The following is a 20,334-nucleotide window of genomic DNA, read 5'->3' as shown; positions in this document are numbered from 1 at the left end:
CAGGGTGTGTGGGGTGGTGTAATTAGATGATATCTTTTCCAAACCAGCTTAACTTTTTTTTTTTTATAAATTAAGAGAATAGCGGGTATCAAAGAAATTTTAAGAATATCAATTAAGGCATACATAAAACCCCTCGTTGTCTACCATAGTCTCATATGTAATAATAAAAAACGAAAAAGGTACAAACGAAAAATAAACTGGGGTACATGAAACCTGAACCAGCAAAGTGCTATTTGTTTGCCTTGACATGACTAAATTTTAAATTTGTAGCAGACAATTTACTAGTACTGTTATTAAGGTAAAAGTTCACTTAATATACAATATATTATTGTGACGTAGATCAAATAACAATATTGTTATGGAGTTTTGAATATTTGAACACCTTTTTTATTGCTGGTCTAGAAGAGAGTATACTACAAAATATATATATGATTGTATTATTTTGACCCCAAAAAATAAAAATAAAAATAAAAATCAAAGGACAGTACATAATTCTTATTTGTTGTGGCTATATAATCTTACTCCCCTCTCTGATCTGATACATAAATAACAGCACTATTATTACAGGTCTTAACATTTAGGTAAATCCTTAGGAGGTGGAATCATTTGTGTTTGAGGAGTAGGACCATCTTTCACTAGAAACACCATATTCATCCCCCAACTAGCATGCCTCTCTATGTGACAATGCAGCAACCACATACCTGATCATAATCAAACAAAAAAGTCAGAGTTCGAACTCCAAATACTCCACTTATTCAATTAATGGTAAAATTTCTAATCACTACTACGCTAGTTGACAAAAAAATAAATTCTGATGGATGAATAATTAATTACCTGGATTATTAGCCTTGAATCTGATAGCAACCCAACCATTCTTTGGTAATCCAACTGTTGTTTCTTGTGGTGGATCAATAAGATTATAATTTTTGGGATCTTGTTTTGGATCAAAATTCCCAAAACCTGAACCAACAACATAGAAAGTATATCCATGCAAATGAATTGGATGATTATCACTTGCTAACACATTAGTCCCTTGCAATATAAGCTCAACACTGGCATCATACTCCAAAACCAACACTTTAGTACCAGGTGATGTACCCAAAACATATTCCGGTAATTCATCAGCTGTATAGTTGAATTCCCTTTTTGGCTTTTTTGGAAAATCCATTTCAAACACACCAGGGACTTTATAGTAATAAGCACTTAAAAAATCGATATTGGCCGGATGCACAAGACTAACGTTGTTCACACTAGCCGAAAACCTCATTCCGAACGGACCATTACAGGGTTTATCGTGGGTACAGTTGAGCAAATTAACCGAAAAAGTGAACAATAAATGTGTGTCCACTTTTTTAGGGACATTTATTGGATGAGTTTTTGTTGCAAGGCTTCTAAATTTCTTTGTGAAGATAGTTGAAGCTTGTGTGTTGTTGTAAGGAGGAAGATTAGGAAGAATTGGACTTTTTTTGTGATGTTTGTGAGAGTTATTATATACAAGTAATGCTGTTGTAGTTGTGTTATCAAATCTAGCACCATCAACACTAAAATATGGTCTTGCAGCCATGAAATAGTGACCAAGAGATCGTTGATTTGCTTCCAATAAAATGTCCATAGATTGGCCAGGTGTGATCATTATGTAATCTGTTTTTATTGGTTTTAAGTATAATCCATCTTTACCAACTAATGTTAATTTGTGATTTGCAATTGCAAAGAAAATTTCTTCTTCCATTACTGCATTGATTATTCTAAGAAGATATGTTTTTCCATAGTCCACATTCATCTTGAAAGTATCTATAAATATCACAAGAAAAATTAGATGGATTAGATGCAGTCAGCTGCAGTTATTATCTCCGAACCGTCCGTTTAAAATTAGACGGTATGGATTTTAAATTGATAAAGTGTATGTAAAAATAGTGTCAGAAAAGGATTAGATGCAGTGATTGCTGGAGTCATTTTTTCTGAACCGTCCGATTAAAATTAGACGGTTTAGATTTTAAATTGATAAAAATGTATGTAAAAATAGTGTAGGAATGGAATGCACCTTTTTTGGAGCACGGGTATAGATAACCAGGTTGACCATTTATTGTATATGCATCTGATGTATTTGGTTGTCGTCCGGTTATGTTTGCTACATTTGGAACTTCCATAACATCTTCCTTCCACCACTCTCCTTCGAAATGATGTGAAATTGTGTTTAAAAATAGGTGGACCAAAATTTGTAAATGAGCCAATATAAAAGGACTAAAATTGTGTTTAAGTCTTTTTTTATATTTAAGTTGATGCACGTAAGGAGTGAGTACCTAGTATAATTGGAACCTCGGCATGAGGTTTAGGAAAGGGATAAGTATGTCCACGTTTAGGATAAATGATGAAAGCTCCATGAACTGTGGCTCTTGCCCAACCTTGATGTGCATGCCACCATATTGTTCCTTCTTCTGTTGACAAATTTATAATTTGTTTGAACATATTTCCTGGTTTAATTGGGCACTGTGTTATGTATCCAGGTCCATCTGACCATGGATTCCTCACTTGATTTGATCCATGCCTGCAATCAAACACTCTTCCAATCAATCATACCACAATGTATAGATTCATACATAGATGTGCACTATTGAAAGGTAAAAAATTAGGGAATTTTTTCTTGCTTCCTTCTAATTTTCCTAAATACCCTGCTTGTTACCTAAGTAGCAAACGACAATTTTTTTATCCCAACCCCATGTTTGCACCCGTCACTCCCCCCATGAAAATATTCTAAAATAATATAGTTCTCTACATAAGTAGCGAAATGAGTTCACACTTTAAGTAGCAAACTGTATCTTTCTAGATTTTACATTTTTACACACTCGCTACTCGACCTACAAAAGGGGTAAAATTAAAAAAGCACAGGGACGCGAAAAGAAACCCTTCAAAAATTATGCATTTCTTATCCCATCTTCTTAAAAAAGAAAAATGTACAAGTTATATGGTTTAGAAATCAACATACCAATGTATTGTTAAGTTATAATTTGCCTGGTTATAAACCTTGACTACAAGTGTGTCTCCTCTATGAGCTTTCAATGTTGGACCAGGAAATTGTCCATTTACAGTCAAAATGTTCTTGCTACTACATAGTCTTGTGAAAGGTGCTGATCTTATCTGCAGAAATACAAACCATTTAATTGCAAATATTATGCATTACCATCATCATTAACTAGTGTAAGAGAAATTAAAGAAGCACATATATATACCACAAACTTGTGATGGTGAACTTTTCCATTTGCAGCATGAATCAGAAGAAAATATAGTGCAGAGAGTAACAAAAATCTCAATGCAGAAGCTGGAGTCTTGAACTTGTTGGTGAACATCATTTGGCTAGGATCATATGCCATTGCTATAGCCTCAAATTATATTTTTATTTTGACTAAATTATGGCCTCTATATATAGTTGATACTTGAAATTATAATTATAATAATTATATATATGCTCTTTGACTGTCTAATATTAGATTTAGTGATTTACCTTCTATAAAAAATTTGATTTTTTTTTTCTTTAGAGATTATGCTGATTTTCTATTTTATTTTTTAACTTTTTTTGGAATAAAAAAGTTTGGATTATGGGGAGATACACGAACCTCACAAAGAATTTACAATGAAATTTTATGTACAAGTTACCGATTAAGGTATATCGAAAAACTTGTTTCTTATGTGAACAAAATGTCTAACCATTTGTGTCAATTAGACTCTACAAATTTATTAATTTTCTTGATATATAAAAGAAATAATGACAAGGAAAAAGAAAAGGAGAGGGAGAGGGAGATAGTATACCTTGTTGGGGTTATTTTTTATGAAATTAAAATTCATAGAATGGAACTGATTTTTTTAAAAGGAACAGAATCATTATCAAAAAGCTAATTAGCGTATATAAAAATCTTATTATGAAAATTCAATAGATACTTCATATGAAAAACTATAAAATAAAACTAGTTTTGCACCTATAAACTAATTACCTTATACTCTTGTTAAAAATAAACCAATTACCTTAGATAAATACTTTATACGAAAATTCAATAAATACTTTATATTAAAAATATACATTAAAAGTAATTTCTACTGCTATTTGTTTGACAAGACAAAATTTAAAATTTGTAGAAGATAATTTATAACTTTTTATTTATTTATTTATTTGGAGAAAACAACTATAGCTTAGACATACGGCCCAAATAAATTAAATCTCCTCGCAAGATAATTGAATTTAAAATATACTCTCTTGATTTTTTAGCGCCCCGCCACCCCCTCTTTGTCTTTCTCAAACACTCCTATGATTTTCAAAAATACACTCTTTATAAGATAACTAGCGAGCATTAAACAAGTGCAAAATTTAGTAAAACACTTTTTGTTACTTAAAGTGCGAATAGAGTATTCGCACTTTTAATTGTTCTAGCATCTCAAGTGTAAAACATTTCAAATATATAATTAATCGGTGGGTGGATGATTAATAATAAAGTTATAAGTGACATTTCTACATAACTCCTTAATCATCAATTGAACACTATGGTTACTAATAAAATCTTTTCAAAATATATATCATTGTTATGTGATGTTTGTGCACTCTATTTTTGCTCTATTTTTGCTAGCTAAAAAGAATGTTCAAATATATTGTTGAACTATATAGAGTTAGGCTCATTAGCTAGTTAGTATATAAGATAGAAGTTGTACTCATTTGTGATTTGACACATTCATTTGTATCTATTCTATTAGTTCCATTACAAATTTCTCAAACTTTTATCTTCTTTTACTCTGATATCATGAATCTTAACATATACACTAGTTGGTAATTTGTGTCTCAAACCCGTTGTGACAGTCAACGATGTGCATTATAGATTATAGGCATGAATGAATTATGAATGAATGACTTGGTCAGAGTATACTATTAAACCGTTAACTAGTTCTACTACTCCGAAAACGTTGATTTGTCTCCAAACCATTAGATTCATGTGACGTAAATATGCTCTTTACTTGGTCTAATGTTTTACTTGGAATTTTGGAGCATAATATAATCCAATTTTTGACTAATTGTTGAAAGTAATATAACTAGGAAGAGGTGAGAGTGATGGGTTGGGATGGCTATGCTATGGGGTGTGTGTATTCATGGTTTTATGTAGTTTTCTTTTTCATTTGTTCTCTTTATTATATTCATACTATTTAGTGGTAAAAAGTTTGAATAGTATATTAAAAATTCTGAGTTTGATCTTCGATTTTATTATAAACTTTTAAAAAAAAAAACGTAACTATTAATTAATAACCCATGTATCACATGGTAATGCTTATTATTCAAAGTTGAGACAAGCTTTAAAATTTAAATAATGTCCAAGTAAGAAAAAGGTAAGCAAAAAGGAGAAACTAAAACAATAGAAAAGAAGAAGAAAAAGTTATCATTTTTGTTTCTTTTGATGGAAGAAGGACAACAACTAGTTGAGTAGTTGACTAAAATATCCAACATAATTAAATATATGTTTAATCCTTATTTTGAAGAGTTGAAATTAATTTTAAAAGTGTAAAATTGATCTTTACATATTTTAAAGTGAATTAATTTGTATGCTATTTTAAAAAATGGTCATGTTTTTAAATATTTTTATTGAACAATACATTAAACATTCAGACTCAACCATTTTTTTAACTAAAAAACATTTTTACTTATGCAATGCGGTATCTTCTAGATTTTAAGATGTAGTATTTAAGATGATAGATTATTGCTCGTTTGTCTTTTATTAAAATGTAATCATCTTACATATGTGTTTTTATTAAATAACATTAATCTTAATTTGTCTCAATAACATGATTGATCTATATTTTTTTTTTTGAAAACTACATGATTGATCTATATTATATAAAGTTTCAATTCAACAGTAAATTTTGTAATTTTTTTTTGAACAAGTGGATTTTGTAAAATTTACAATCTTAAAATGCCAATTCTGCTTGTGAACGAACATTAGTCATAAAATTTTAAATAGTAACTTTTGAAAAATCACGGTGAATTGGATTGAGTCTTAAGAAAAATAATGTGTTCCTTAATGGATTGAGTCTTAAGAAAAAAAAATAATAATCTTATCTTATTCATAACTAACTATACATCAACATGTAAGTAAGTAGGTACACTTATACTAGTCCTTAATGTATTTAGATCAGAACTAAGATATTGAATTAAAGTGGTTAATACATTTCTCGTAGGATAGATTATTTGAAAGAATCCGAGTTCAATTCTTACTAAACTTTATTTATCTTGCGGTCGTATTCTAAATTATTGGATTCCTCCTTTTTACTCCAAATATATTAATTTTTATTAATCTGATTTTGGTTATAGTGTCCGTTTAGATTCAATTTATTTTTGAACTTATGAAAATAGTTTATGCAAATAAATAAATTTTTGTGTTAATTCATAAGTTTTTACCGATAAAAATTATATCTTTATAAGTCATTTTATAATAAACTACCTTAAAAATCTTACAATTATACATAAAAACTCATTTATATATAAATTCAAAAATAAGTCAATCAAAACGAGTCCGGTTACAGCAGAGTAGATGCACTGGTAGCCTGGAGTGGGGTGGGGACAAGTCACAGCCGTGCATGCGTGCATCTTTGACCCTACTCTCTCTCTATCTCTTTCATATCTTAATCTCACTTTCAAATTAATTAATCACCTTTCATTATTCATAATAATATTCATGTATTAGTCAAAAATAATATTCATATAAATAAAACAAATAAATTTAGCAAAAAAAAAAAAAAAGGAATAATAATTAATCAGAGTAGAATGAGAAATTTCTGAGTAAAGAAAGGATGCAACATTCATTCGTTGACTTGCTTTTCCATTCTTCTCTCTTTAACCTTTTCTTTCTCTCTCTCAAAACTGTTCTTTCCTTCTCTGCATTTTTCACCATAAACCAACCATACCCGTATCATTTTTCACCTTCAATTCAATCCCAACAACACTAACAACCAAAAAAGAATAGATTTTTAAGCTACCCATCATTAGATTTCATCAAATTATCAACTTCACAAAAAAAATTCTATTTGGTCAACTTGGTCAAATGTTGTGGAGTTTAATGATTTGTGTCGTTTAGATCAAGAGAGGGTTTTTGTTTGTTACTAGGGAATCAAATCAATTGTTTGTGTATGATTATGAAAGTGTTTTGTAATTGAAGAAAAAATGGAACAAGTGACTTCATCTTATAAAGCTTGGTTTCTTTTTTGGGCAATTTTGGTGTTTGATTTGGTTTATAAAGCTTCTTCTAATGTGGAAGGTGGGTGGTTACTTTTTTTGAACTTACTCTATGATGGTTTTAATTGTTCAATAAATGTTTATATCTACTAAATGGGTGCTTTATAATCATCTTAGTTAGGAAAGTTAATTAATCACCTATTTTTGATCTACTAGGTTGCCCTTTATTGTTGTTACTGTTCATAATATGCTTGATTGAAATTTTGTAAACTTCATAGTAGACTTGGAGTAGCTTTTGTAATATTTCAACTCAAATTTGATGTTGCTATAGGATTTTTGTTAGAAAAGATAGGATCATATGATTGAAGAATTTTAGTAAATTTTATATATGATGTTCTGCATGACTAGATTAAGCTGTTTCTTGATTGTTTAGTGGTTAGTGCTTAATCCCAAGCTTCACTTTGATTGGCTATATTATATAGGAATTCAATATATCAAAATGCTTTTATTCTTGTTAATTTTTTTTATTACATTTGTTTCATTCTATGTTGCCCGGGTGCGGGTACGGTACCGGTACCCGGTACCGGTACCGGTACGGGGTACGTCATTTTTAGAAAAACTAAGGTACGGGTACGTCCCTGTAATTTTTTTTTTAAATATAATTATATATATCAAATAATATAGTTATATTGTTAAAACAAATAATTAAACATAAAAAAGATCACACCACACTTTAAATGTAATTTAAATTGTTCGAAACATCAAAATATGAAATTAAAAACCAATTAGCTCAAAAAGAGTCAATTATTTCCCTCTTCATCATCACTAAAAAGAGTGACCTCTAGTTAGGTTCACCGCGAGTAAGATTAGCAATTTCAAGAATATCAACTATATATTAAATAAATCTCATTCATCTCTACGAATATCAACTATATATTATAAACAAATAAAAATCGTAAATCTTCCTATAAAAAGAAAACTAATAATAAAAGAAAAAGGAGAAAAAAATCGTGTTTTTTTGGATTGGTGTACCACGCGCGTACCACAGGTGTACCACGCGTGTACCCATTGCAAAAAACAAACAAAAAAATTAGGTACGGCGTCGGTGCGTACCGGGGGAGTACCATACGCGTACCGGTACCCGATACGTACCCGGTACCGGTACTCGGTCTAAAATGGAGTACCCATGCAACATAGGTTTCATTTATATTAGTTGGCCTAGTATTTAGGTGTTTGCTATTAAGGCTGACCAGTGAAGGTTAGGGGTTCTTGTTATGTAGTAGTTTTTCTTTTTTTAAACGGACAATCTTAGTATGTTATCGTTAGTTTGTTAGTTTTTGCTGGAGGTGGGAATCAAACCTGAGACTACCCTTAGCATTTCACACCTTAACTCTCCCACCTCAGATATCAAGTTAACCTTATAACTCCCGAGGGTTTTTGTTAATGATCTTGAATCTAACGTATGCTACTCCTACTCCACATAAGTTAATAGTATTAAGGATGTCTGTCACTGAAGATTGATTCTTTTTAGTACAGGTGATGCACTGAATGCATTGAAGAGTAACTTGAATGATCCTAATAATGTTCTTCAAAGTTGGGATGCTACTCTTGTGAATCCCTGTACGTGGTTTCATGTTACGTGCAATGGTGATAACAGTGTGACCCGTGTGTAAGTTAATATGACATTTTCACATGTAGTTTTATGAATGTTTGTACACATAGTGATTTATTTATTTACATTTGGACAGTGATCTTGGAAATGCGGATCTTTCTGGTACACTGGTTACACAACTTGGCGATCTCTCAAATTTGCAGTACTTGTAAGTTGTGAATCAGATGTGATATTGTTGAATAAATTTGACAGTTCCTGAGAAGATTAAGCTCAACCTTGTTTCTTGATTGATATTCTTGTATTTTAGAACTGTAGAAAGTCTCAATTTATATAAGTAAGTGGGGATTGTACTGCTCCCACATCTTTTATCATTGAAATGAAGACTGAATCATGAAATTTTAAATATCTTCACAAGCTTTACTTGATATCATCTGAGTTTTAGAGATATAGCTGTCTAAATATTTGAAGGAAATATTATAAACTTTACAGTATACATGGCGACTTGGCATTCTATTTCAGTTTGTCTTTTTACGTTCACGACATGTCAGCTTCATACAAATCGCATGAATGTGATTTGTCACCTTTCAATTATTTGTTGAACTTTTTTGTTTGCACAAATCTGAACTTTCTTCCCTTCTCAATGGCAGGGAACTTTACAGTAATAATATAACAGGAAAAATCCCAGAAGAGCTTGGAAATTTGACAAACTTAGTGAGTTTGGATCTTTACTTGAACCATTTAAGTGGTAACATACCGAGTACACTGGGGAACCTTCAAAAACTACGTTTCCTGTACGACATACTTTCCTTATTCTCATATTTTTGATCTGCAAAATTTATTTATGTTGGTTTCCATTTTTTTTTCTTCCTTTACCTTGTTCAACATCTTTTTATTTTCCAATGCAAAATTCAGTAGATTTTGTATCCTCTACAACATGACCATTCCATTTCCAGCAAAGTTGTAATATACAAAAATGAGTGCTTAAAAAACTACAGTACTATTTTCGTTATTTCTGCTGGTGATGGTTATAATTAATTGATGCAATAGTGCGATTATATGCAATAGTGTGATTATGATGCAATAGTGTGATTACTTGGTGGTGGTTATAATGTTGCAACAGTGTAATTACTTGTTTATTTATATACACACTGACGTGTAAAATTTTCTAATATAATTATCTAATCCATTCATGTACTTGTTACTAAGACTTCCGTTTATGAATGTATCCGTTATGTCTTGAGTGAGATATAATTTTCATTTTTGACAAATTCACTTTGCATAATAGAATTTTGTTATCTACCCTTCCTATGCTAATAAACAAAATTTGTTTATGCATTTGATAACTAGTTTCCTATCATGATTTATTACTCTACTTTATCAGTTGTATATAGCAAACTAATTATTCATCTTGCTCTCCAAAATAGGCGTCTCAATAATAACACCTTAACTGGCCGCATTCCTGTGCTTTTGACAAATGTTTCTACGCTGCAAGTTCTGTGAGTGTTACTCCCTCATTTATATTTGACATAAGTTATTAATGTGAAAGTAGAGTCATGTTTATACTATAATCATATATTTCGATGTGTGTAAACTGACACAACGGCCATCATGGAATACAGTGATCTCTCAAACAACAATTTAGAAGGGGACGTCCCAGTGAATGGTTCATTTTCATTGTTTACCCCTATCAGGTCTGTGGAAATTATTATGTTCTTATCTAGTATGTTTTATTGTTGACAGATGACCTGAAACTTTGTTAACACCCTGTGTTCCACTTTACAGTTATACAAATAATCCTCGCTTGAAACAACCTAAAAATACTCCTGCGCCACTTTCTCCACCGTCCCCATCTTCTTCAGGTTTGTTGATGTCTGTTTTTTATTGACAATGATTTTAAATTGTTAAAAGAATAACTTGAACTAAAGCTTCAATTCAGAATATAACTCTAGCTTTCTCATAACTCTCGAGTTCAACATCAAACCAAACTCGATTTGTTTTCGAACGTTTAATTTTAAGACAGGAAAAAACAACCAAACTAGGTCAATTTGATACTGATATCAGGTTAAAAAACCACTTGACCTTTGGGATGGTTTTCTACAACTCATAAAACTAGGTCAACTTGGTACTGAACTTTGGGATTCTTTTTTTCCAATCAGTCACAATCTATTGTTTCGAGTAATAATTTCTTGCTAAACTGTTGATCCTTTTTGCAGGTGGTAGTAATACTGGAGCTATTGCTGGAGGAGTTGCTGCTGGTGCTGCTCTGTTGTTTGCAGCTCCTGCAATTGCACTTGCGTATTGGCGAAAAAGAAAACCAGCGGACCATTTCTTTGATGTTCCTGGTTAGTTAAATAACATAAAATAAAACATGGTTATACATGCTGATAAATACTGAATTATATATTTATTACTGGTGAACCAACATTTTGTCTTTTACTGTGGCAGCTGAGGAGGATCCCGAAGTTCACCTTGGTCAGCTTAAAAGGTTTTCTCTTCGTGAGCTTCTGGTAGCAACAGATAACTTCAGTAACAAAAACATTCTAGGTAGAGGTGGATTTGGAAAAGTTTATAAAGGACGCTTAGCTGATGGCACACTTGTAGCCGTAAAAAGACTTAAAGAGGAACGCACACAGGGCGGGGAGCTGCAATTTCAAACAGAAGTGGAAATGATCAGTATGGCTGTGCATCGTAATTTGCTCCGGCTTCGTGGTTTTTGCATGACATCTACCGAACGTTTGCTTGTGTATCCTTACATGGCCAATGGAAGTGTAGCATCGTGTTTACGAGGTGCCCCATCTTTTCTCTCACATATCCTTTTCTGGAAGAAATGTTATAAGTGCTATGCTAGTGTTCAATGCCAAATATGTATGTTTCTGATTTCTAATCGAAAAAATAACAATTAGTATTTCCTAGATATTAGCTCGAAGCTACACCAACACAAAAATGTGAAAATTCTTCAATAGCTCAAATTTTCAAATACAAATGAATGCTTTTACTGTTGAAAATCAGAATTTGCAGTTGCATATTAAAACCGTGTTTTTATATATTGATTTTGATGTTGTAGAACGTAGCGAGTCTGAACCGCCACTTGAATGGCTAATGCGGAAGAATATTGCGCTGGGATCTGCCAGAGGGCTTGCTTACTTGCATGATCATTGTGACCCTAAGATTATTCATCGTGATGTGAAAGCTGCAAATATATTGTTAGATGAGGAATTTGAAGCAGTTGTGGGAGATTTCGGTTTAGCAAAGCTTATGGATTACAAAGATACCCATGTTACTACTGCTGTTCGTGGTACGATTGGGCATATTGCACCTGAGTACCTGTCAACTGGAAAGTCTTCAGAAAAGACTGATGTTTTTGGATATGGTGTGATGCTTCTTGAACTAATAACTGGACAGAGGGCTTTCGATCTTGCACGTCTTGCCAATGATGATGATGTTATGTTGCTCGATTGGGTAGGTTTTTAATTAACAATTTTTGTTAAACATGGAATGCATTAATCTCTTCACAATGATCTATGCACTATCTTAGAATTCGGCTTGTAAAGTGAGAGATGCCTCCACTTAAAAAGTCATTTTCAGGTCTTATCTCTATAAGGGACTCTTAACACACTCCTCTCACGTTAAGGGACTGGACATCTAGAGTATGACTTGAGTGGTCTATAGCGGGTAACCCAATTGATCTTAGATAGACTATGATGCCACCTGGAGACTGAAAATCTTGTCTACATTATACAAGGAGAAGGCACATATATATAGACATGAGCTCCTCCTAATCAATCCCAAGAATTAGGGAAACAATTAACTAAAAAAGAAAAGCTAAATCAATATAATCAAGACAAAATTACATAATATCCTGACGGATACTAATCACTGGTAGAAATATTGACCAATCATTGCTGAGAACTGTCTGACATTGTTTTGAGTGCAGGTTAAAGGACTTCTCAAAGACAAGAAGTTGGAAACATTGGTAGATGCAGAGTTAAAGGGAGATTATGACGATGATGAGGTAGAGCAGCTAATCCAAGTGGCTTTACTATGCACACAAGGGTCCCCTATGGAAAGACCAAAGATGTCCGAAGTGGTGAGAATGCTAGAAGGTGATGGTTTGGCCGAAAAATGGGAGCAATGGCAGAAAGAAGAAACGTATCGACAAGATTTTAACAACAACCACATGCATCACCCTAATGCAAATTGGATAGTAGTAGATTCAACCTCACATATTCAGCCAGATGAACTCTCAGGTCCTAGATGATCCCCCTGAAGATTCTATCATATCGACAAGTGAATACACAATCCTTCCTCTGCCTGAAAGAGATAAACTTCATGATTTGTGCATATGCTTTTCACCATCTTTTCCACTTAATATTTTCTTTTAATCTTCTTGAAATTATCTTGCATGTTCAGGTTACATGTCCATTGATCAGGTTATTATTATTTAAGAAAAAAGTTTGTAATTGTTATTGGGTTGTCAAGTTGCAGGATAAAGTGTAGGACACAAGCAACCAACACTTTTGACATTGTATGTATGAGAAACTAGTATAGAGCTTTTTATGAAAATATATGCAATTTTATTGTATTTCTGTATTTTCTTCAGGACTTGGAAATAAGTAGTACTTCAGAGGGGTGGCATTGTACTTTCTCTGCAAATATATCTCTGGAAAATAATGGAATCTCTTTTTCAATTTCTATTTGGAATCTCCCATTTAATTAATCCTATGGAATCTTTCATTTCATAAGCTATAACCTACTTTTGTGGCCTAAATTTAAAACTTACATACAACTGTAAGGTCTTTGTTTCAAATCTGCACGAAAATGTTTGGTCTAATCATATCGACATTGTGAGTTGAACTTTAAAATTAAAATCTTACACATTAATTCTTTGAAACAATAAAGAAATCCTAAACCATCAACAGAAAAAGAATGAAAAGACAGAGAAATTGAGGGACAACTTTTCTTTATGCTTTAGGTGTTGTTTTCCACTAAAATGAAACATTACAATAGAGAATCTAAAAGTTTTTTTTTTTTTTTTTCCTTTTCAAGTAATTCAATGGTTTGAATTTCACCTCTTAAGATAAATAAGATAAATAAGTGGAGAATCTTAAATTCAAACTCTGATTTTTGCATATTACAATGTTTCTGTCAACTGAGTTATACTCACATTGAACAATGATTATTTATTTATTACTTTTATATATACATATATACTCATTATTTTATGTACTAACTACTTTTTAAATATCACAAACTTTAATCATCTATGGTGGGTCAACTTCTTTATCAACCCAAACACATGATTAAAGTGTCTCATCAATTTCTGTATGAAGAAGATGGTACTGAGGCCAAGCAATTCTCTGCCGGAATGCCACCGGAGAAAACCAAAGTTTGAGACACAAAGCAATCTTTTGGAGTGGGCCACCACCAACTCCACCCACCAATACCATAGTTACAAGCGTACATCTTTGACCCTTCATTGTTCATACTTCATATTATATTATACAATCTTTATTGTTAAGTCACATGTTGTGATGAATTTTCAAATATATAAAGTTTTGTGTTGAATGAAAAACAATAATTTTCAACAAAGTTTTATCCAAAACAATATTTTTATATTAATTATTAATTAAATTAACATGTATCGCTAAGTAAATATTATTCATGTAAAGAAAACTAACAAAAGCTATATGATGATCGGTTTCGTGTAGATCAAGAGAAAGTTTGTGTTTGTTTATGAATAAACATGGAGACAGTGACTTCAAGTTTTCTTTTTTGGGCAATTTTGATGCTTCATTTGCTGCTTAAAGCTTCTTCCAATGCAGAAGGTATGTGCTTACTTTTTTCTTTACTCTATCAAGCTTTAAATTTTTTCATAAATGTTTCTATTTGCTAAATGGGTCAAAATTCACTTATTTTTTATCTACTAGGTTGTCCTTTAGCTGTTTCAAAAAAAAAAAAAAAGGTTGTCCTTTAGCTTCATTGTTAGTTGTTATTGATCATATGATGTTTTTGTTTGTTTCAACAACAGAAAATTCCAAACTTGAGTTTGCAAAGGTTAAACTTGGTTTGACCAGATTTTTTGATGTTTGGTTTTATTTTTAGAATCAATTTTGGGTTGAACAACTGTTTTTAGCTTCCATGTTGAAGTGGAATCAATCATATGTTTGATCTAAAATATTCAAAAAAAATGAATTCACAAAAATCACTTTTACGCGAATGCATCTAAACATAAACCACTTTACATTCAGCTCACCGTTAACCAAACTCAATATCTCATCACTGCAGAACCAAACATACACGTTATTTATTCAAGAATTAAACTTAAGATTGGTTTTTTTAGCACAGGTGATGCCCTGTATGCATTGAAGAGCAGCTTGAATGATCCTAAAAGTGCTCTTCAAAGTTGGGATAATACCCTTATCAATCCCTGCACATGGTTTCATGTTGAATGCGATGCTGATAAAACTGTGACCCGTGTGTAAGTTGATATACTCCGTATCATTTTTACCTGTAGTAGTTTTATGAATGTTCATTCATGCATTGAATTAAAATTATTTATTTTTGGACAGTGATCTTGGAAATATGGATCTTTCTGGTACACTAGTTCCAGAACTTGGTGATCTCTCAAATTTGAAGTCTTTGTAAGTTGTGATTCATATATGATATTGTTAAGTAAATTTGACTGTTTCTGAGCAGATTAAGCTCATCCTTGTTTCTTGATTGATACTCTTATAATAAGTAACTCTATATTAAGTAGCCGTCTATTTCGGTTTGTTAGTCGAGTTCACAACATATCATCTTCATTCAAATTATATTAATGTGATTTTTGTCACCTTTCAATTATTTATAGGCTTGCGAAACTGAGTAGGGCCTTTTGAATTGAATCTTAAGTAGTCTATCAGCGGTGCAAAGCGGTTCCGGTTTAGGAATTTACTATGGAATTCAGTCACTCTACCTATGTAGTGTAGTGTTGGTCGCACATTCAACATAGCGTTCGGACTCAGTGCTCCATCCCGCATTCTTAGTTAGCATATTCCCGAATGGCTTTTTAGGATATATTGTCCTATTACCTTACCTGCTGAACTTTTTTGCTTGCACAAATCTGAACTTTCTTCTCTTTTCAATGCCAGGGCACTGTATAATAATAAAATAACAGGCACAATCCCAGAAGAGCTCGGAAATTTGACAAGCTTGGAGAGCTTGGATCTTTACCTGAACAATTTAAGTGGTACTATACCGAATACATTGGGCAAGCTTCAAAAACTACGTTTCCTGTATGACATACTCATTATTCTCATATCTTTGATCTGCAAAATTTATTTATGTCTGTTTCAAATTTTTTCTTCCTTTACCTTGTTCAACATCTATTTTTTGTGTTTTCCAATGCAAAATATGGTGGATTTTGTAGGCTATACAACATGACCATTACATTTTCAGCATAGCTGCAATATACAAAAATGCATGCCTAAAAATTGATTTTATTACGTTAGGTTTTGTAGTCCTATTTTCAATTTTGCTGCTGCTGCCGGTTATTATTATGTGATGCAATAGTGTGATTACATGACAATTGATTGAAAGATTTAAGGTATTTCTAATTATTAGTAAAGACTTAAGGCTATTGACCAAGTTGGTGGAGTTTGGCCTTTAGTTAAGATGAAATTTTATTTTAGGCCAACTAATACTGCATGTTTTCCACCCTTGAGTCAGATGAAAGAAATCTTAACAGTATCTGTTACATGTTTTGATCAACTCGCTCTCTGTCCATCAAAGATGTAACCAATTTAACGTAGTACTTGTTTATTTGTACACACACTAATGTACTAATACATCAGACACCAATGTTGTCTATATATCATCGACCCTTGTACGAAAACTTGTAATATAAATAAAAGATTAAAAACATGGTGAGCTCTGCTAGGATTTTGTTTGTGTTAGACCTCTCATTAAGGAATGTATCAGTTATGCCTTGAGTGAGATATAATTTCCATTTTTGTCAATTTCACTTTGCATAGTAGAATTTTGTTATCTACCCTTCTTTATTTCTTTATGCATTTGATAACTAGTCACCTATAATGATATATTACTCTACTTTATCAGTTGTGTATCGAAAACTAATTATTCATCTTGCTCTCCAAAATAGGCGTCTCAATAATAACACCTTGACTGGCGGCATTCCCATGTCATTGACAAATGTTTCAACGCTGCAAGTTCTGTGAGTGTTACTCCTTTATTTAGATTATTTATACTAGAATCATATTTTTCCGTGTGTAAATTGACACAACGGTCATCTTGGAGTACAGTGATCTCTCAAGCAACAATCTAGAAGGGGATGTTCCAGTGAATGGTTCATTTTTATTATTTACCCCTGTCAGGTCAGTGCAAATTATGTACATATCTATATCATATTGTTGACAGATTACCTGAAACTTTGCTAATGCTGTGTTCCACTTTACAGTTATCATAATAATCCTCGCTTGAAACAACCAACAATCACTCCTGCACCAATTTCTCCACCATCACCAGCTTCTTCAGGTTCATTGATGTCTGTTTTTTGTTGACAATGTTTTTAAATTGTTAAAGAATAACTTAAACTGTAAGCTTCAGGTCAGAATATTACACTAGCTTGCTTGTAAGACATTACACTCTTGAATTGAAATCAAACTCAACTATTTTTTTTTCGAAAATTTAATTTTAAGACGGGATAATAAACCATTTCACCTAAACTGTCAATCCTTTTTTCAGGTTCCACTGATACTGGGGCTATTGCTGGAGGAGTTGCTGTTGGTGCTGCTCTATTATTTGCTGCCCCTGCAATTGCAATTATTTATTGGCGCCGAAAAAAAAAACCACAAGATCATTTCTATGACGTTCCTGGTTAGTTAAATAACAGAAAAGATAGTATACATGCTCATAAATGCTATATTCTATAGTTATTAATTACTGGAGAATCAACATTTTGTGTGTCTTTTACTGCGGCAGCTGAGGAGGATCCTGAAGTTCACCTTGGTCAGCTTAAAAGGTTTTCACTACATGAGCTTCGAGTAGCAACGGATAACTTTCGTAACGAAAACATTCTAGGTAGAGGTGGATTTGGAAAGGTTTATAAAGGACGCTTAGCTGATGGTACTCTTGTAGCAGTAAAACGACTTAAAGAGGAACGTGCACAGGGTGATGACCTGCAATTTCAGACAGAAGTGGAAATGATCAGCATGGCTGTGCATCGTAATTTGCTCCGGCTTTGTGGTTTTTGCATGACATCTACCGAACGTTTGCTTGTATATCCTTTGATGACTAATGGAAGTGTAGCATCATGTTTACGAGGTACCGCTATTAGCTCAGTATTTGAATTGCTTTTATTTAGTCATAATTTACTTTCCTCCCTTGTGTATAAATCTTCGCTCTCATATATCCTTTCCTGGTAGAAATGTCAGAAGTGTTTGTGTTCAATGTTAAATCTGTTTCTGGTTTATTTTGATTTAACATTGAAAAAATAGCAATGAGTATTTCGTAGATATTAGCTAGCAGCTACACAAACATGGAAATTCTTAAATAGATCAATTTTTCTAATGCAAATGAATGCTCTTACTGTGGAATTCAAAATTTGCAGTTTCGTATTATAACTGTGTTGTATATTGATTGTATTGTTGTAGAACGTAATGACTCTCAACCACCGCTTGAGTGGACAACGCGGAAGAATATTGCGCTGGGAGCTGCTAGGGGGCTTGCTTACTTGCATGATTATTGTAACCCTAAGATTATTCATCGTGATGTGAAAGCTGCAAATATATTGTTGGATGATGAATTTGTAGCAGTTGTTGGAGATTTCGGTTTAGCAAGGGTTATGAATTGCAAAGACACTCATGTTACTACTGCTGTTCGTGGTACGCTTGGGCATATAGCACCTGAGTACCTGTCAACTGGAAAGTCTTCAGAAAAGACCGATGTTTTTGGATATGGTGTGACGCTTCTTGAACTAATAACTGGACAGAGGGCTTTTGATCTTGCACGTCTTGCCGGTGATGATGATGTGATGTTACTTGATTGGGTAGGTTTTTAATTATCTTTAAATGTCATTAGTATTTGAACAATTTTTGTTAATCATGTATTTACAGTGATTTTTGATGAAGTTCTGCCTCAAACACTGGCATGCATTTGACATTGTTTTGAATCCAGGTTAAAGGACTACTCACAGAGAAGAAGTTGGAAACACTTGTAGATCCAGAATTAAAAGGAAATTATGACGATGATGAGGTAGAGCAGTTATTCCAAGTGGCTTTACTATGCACACAAGGGTCCCCTATGGAAAGACCAAAGATGTCCGAGGTGGTTAGAATGCTAGAAGGCGATGGTTTGACCGAAAAATGGGAGCAATGGCAGAAAGAAGAAACGTATCGGCAAGATTTTAGCAGCTATCGCATGCATTACCCTAATGCAAATTGGATAGTGGCAGATTCAACTTCAAATATTCAGCCAGATGAACTCTCAGGACCTAGATGATCCCTTTAACATTCCTTCCTCTGCCTGAAAAAGATAAACTTCATGACTAATTGTGCATATGCTTTTCACCATCTCATCTACTTAATTTTTCTTTTCATCTTTTTGAAATGATCTTGTATGGTCAGGTTACATGTCCATTGATCAAGTTATTATTATTTAAGAAAGAAGTTTGTAATGTTTACTGGATTGTCAAGTTGTAGGATAAAGTGTAGGACAAAAGCAACCAACACTTTTGCTATTGTATGTATGAGAATCTAGTAATAGAGCTTTTTATGGAAATATATGCAATTTTATTGAATTTCACTCCACTAACTACAATTAATAAGAGTGTTTTATTAAATAATACTAATTTTATCATTAAAATCAACCAATATGTGAGACAAAAAAAAAAAAATCAACATATATGATATGATAGAAAAGAAGGGTTCGCTCTCTCAAGACGAATCGTTCGAGAGAACTCAAGTTCGATTTCTAGTGGAAACAATTCTTGACCAGACTTTAGTTATCTCGCGGCCGAACTCTATATTATCGGACCCTCTTCCTTAAGAACCAAAGAGTTAATTCAACCAAAAAAAAAAGAAGGGTTCGTAGATATAGATGTTTAATTGGCGTGACATACAAAAGCTTCCTTCTATTTTAGGCAATTTTGGTGCTTCATTTGCTGCTTAAAGCTTCTTCAAATGTGGAAAGTGAGTGGTTATTTTGTCTTGACTCTTTCAAGTTTCATCACAAGCGTAAGCAATCTATGAAGGTTATTTTTGGTCAAGATTCTGAAGCTTTTTTTTTTTTTTTGGTCTTAAAGATTCTGAAACTTTTAATTGTTCAATAAATGTTTCTACCCGTTAAAAATGTGTGCTTTTAAATTACCCTTTAGCTTGCAACCAAAAATAAAATATTACCCTTTAGCTTTCCGGTGAGTATATTACCCTTTAGCTATACTGTTGCTGGTCATATGTTTGATTGAAAAATAAATGAAGTTCATAGTAAACTTGGAATAGCTTTTGTAATATTTCAACCCAAATGT

The 20,334-nt window shown here is 32.6% G+C and overlaps 3 protein-coding genes across 4 annotated transcripts; 2 read left to right on the top strand and 1 right to left on the bottom strand.

The window, feature by feature from the left end:
• Positions 1–570: 570 nt before the first annotated feature.
• Positions 571–3,368, bottom strand: LOC123904159 (laccase-14-like). Its single transcript, XM_045953852.1, has 6 exons — positions 3,228–3,368; positions 2,984–3,135; positions 2,301–2,545; positions 2,054–2,170; positions 835–1,791; positions 571–701 (listed from the first exon to the last, which is right to left on the bottom strand). The coding sequence occupies exons 1-6, from the start codon at positions 3,366–3,368 to the stop codon at positions 571–573; spliced, it is 1,743 nt and encodes a 580-aa protein (XP_045809808.1).
• Positions 3,369–6,728: 3,360 nt separating this feature from the next.
• LOC123911344 (BRASSINOSTEROID INSENSITIVE 1-associated receptor kinase 1-like) lies at positions 6,729–13,505 on the top strand. The gene is made up of 11 exons (XM_045962748.1): positions 6,729–7,283; positions 8,738–8,870; positions 8,950–9,021; positions 9,461–9,604; positions 10,238–10,309; positions 10,433–10,504; positions 10,596–10,672; positions 11,027–11,155; positions 11,259–11,600; positions 11,878–12,272; positions 12,748–13,505. The coding sequence occupies exons 1-11, from the start codon at positions 7,190–7,192 to the stop codon at positions 13,069–13,071; spliced, it is 1,854 nt and encodes a 617-aa protein (XP_045818704.1). The 5' UTR covers positions 6,729–7,189; the 3' UTR covers positions 13,072–13,505.
• Positions 13,506–14,031: 526 nt separating this feature from the next.
• On the top strand, positions 14,032–19,628 carry LOC123911345 (BRASSINOSTEROID INSENSITIVE 1-associated receptor kinase 1-like). Of its 2 annotated transcripts, none has more exons than XM_045962749.1 (12): positions 14,032–14,270; positions 14,522–14,638; positions 15,159–15,291; positions 15,383–15,454; positions 15,944–16,087; positions 16,954–17,025; positions 17,114–17,185; positions 17,269–17,345; positions 17,556–17,687; positions 17,793–18,134; positions 18,464–18,858; positions 18,987–19,628. In XM_045962749.1, exons 2-12 carry the CDS (start codon positions 14,557–14,559, stop codon positions 19,308–19,310), a joined length of 1,845 nt encoding a protein of 614 aa, XP_045818705.1. In that variant the 5' UTR covers positions 14,032–14,270; positions 14,522–14,556; the 3' UTR covers positions 19,311–19,628. The 2 variants fall into 2 exon arrangements, with proteins under 2 accessions (XP_045818705.1, XP_045818707.1); XM_045962751.1 differs by having other exon boundaries at positions 14,049–14,261; positions 18,987–19,562.
• The last annotated feature ends 706 nt before the right edge of the window (positions 19,629–20,334 follow it).

The sequence above is a fragment of the Trifolium pratense genome, linkage group LG2 (genome assembly GCF_020283565.1).
Source record: "Trifolium pratense cultivar HEN17-A07 linkage group LG2, ARS_RC_1.1, whole genome shotgun sequence".
Lineage (NCBI taxonomy): Eukaryota > Viridiplantae > Streptophyta > Magnoliopsida > Fabales > Fabaceae > Trifolium > Trifolium pratense.
This window is presented reverse-complemented; position numbering and strand designations above follow the sequence as displayed.

Bases quoted from the DNA above. Each gene is read 5' to 3' on its own strand.
- LOC123904159 (XM_045953852.1), bottom strand. From the start codon at position 3,368: ATGGCATATGATCCTAGCCAAATGATGTTCACCAACAAGTTCAAGACT. The intron at 2,546-2,983 runs GTATGTTGATTT...GTTTGATTGCAG, and splicing joins TATAACTTAACAATACATTG to GCATGGATCAAATCAAGTGA. The intron at 2,171-2,300 runs GTACTCACTCCT...ATCATTTCGAAG, and splicing joins CGAGGTTCCAATTATACTAG to GAGAGTGGTGGAAGGAAGAT.
- LOC123911344 (XM_045962748.1), top strand. From the start codon at position 7,190: ATGGAACAAGTGACTTCATCTTATAAAGCTTGGTTTCTTTTTTGGGCA. The intron at 8,871-8,949 runs GTAAGTTAATAT...ACATTTGGACAG, and splicing joins GATAACAGTGTGACCCGTGT to TGATCTTGGAAATGCGGATC. The intron at 11,601-11,877 runs GTGCCCCATCTT...TTGATGTTGTAG, and splicing joins TGTAGCATCGTGTTTACGAG to AACGTAGCGAGTCTGAACCG.
- LOC123911345 (XM_045962749.1), top strand. From the start codon at position 14,557: ATGGAGACAGTGACTTCAAGTTTTCTTTTTTGGGCAATTTTGATGCTT. The intron at 15,455-15,943 runs GTAAGTTGTGAT...TTTCAATGCCAG, and splicing joins CTCTCAAATTTGAAGTCTTT to GGCACTGTATAATAATAAAA. The intron at 17,346-17,555 runs GTTCATTGATGT...TCCTTTTTTCAG, and splicing joins ACCATCACCAGCTTCTTCAG to GTTCCACTGATACTGGGGCT.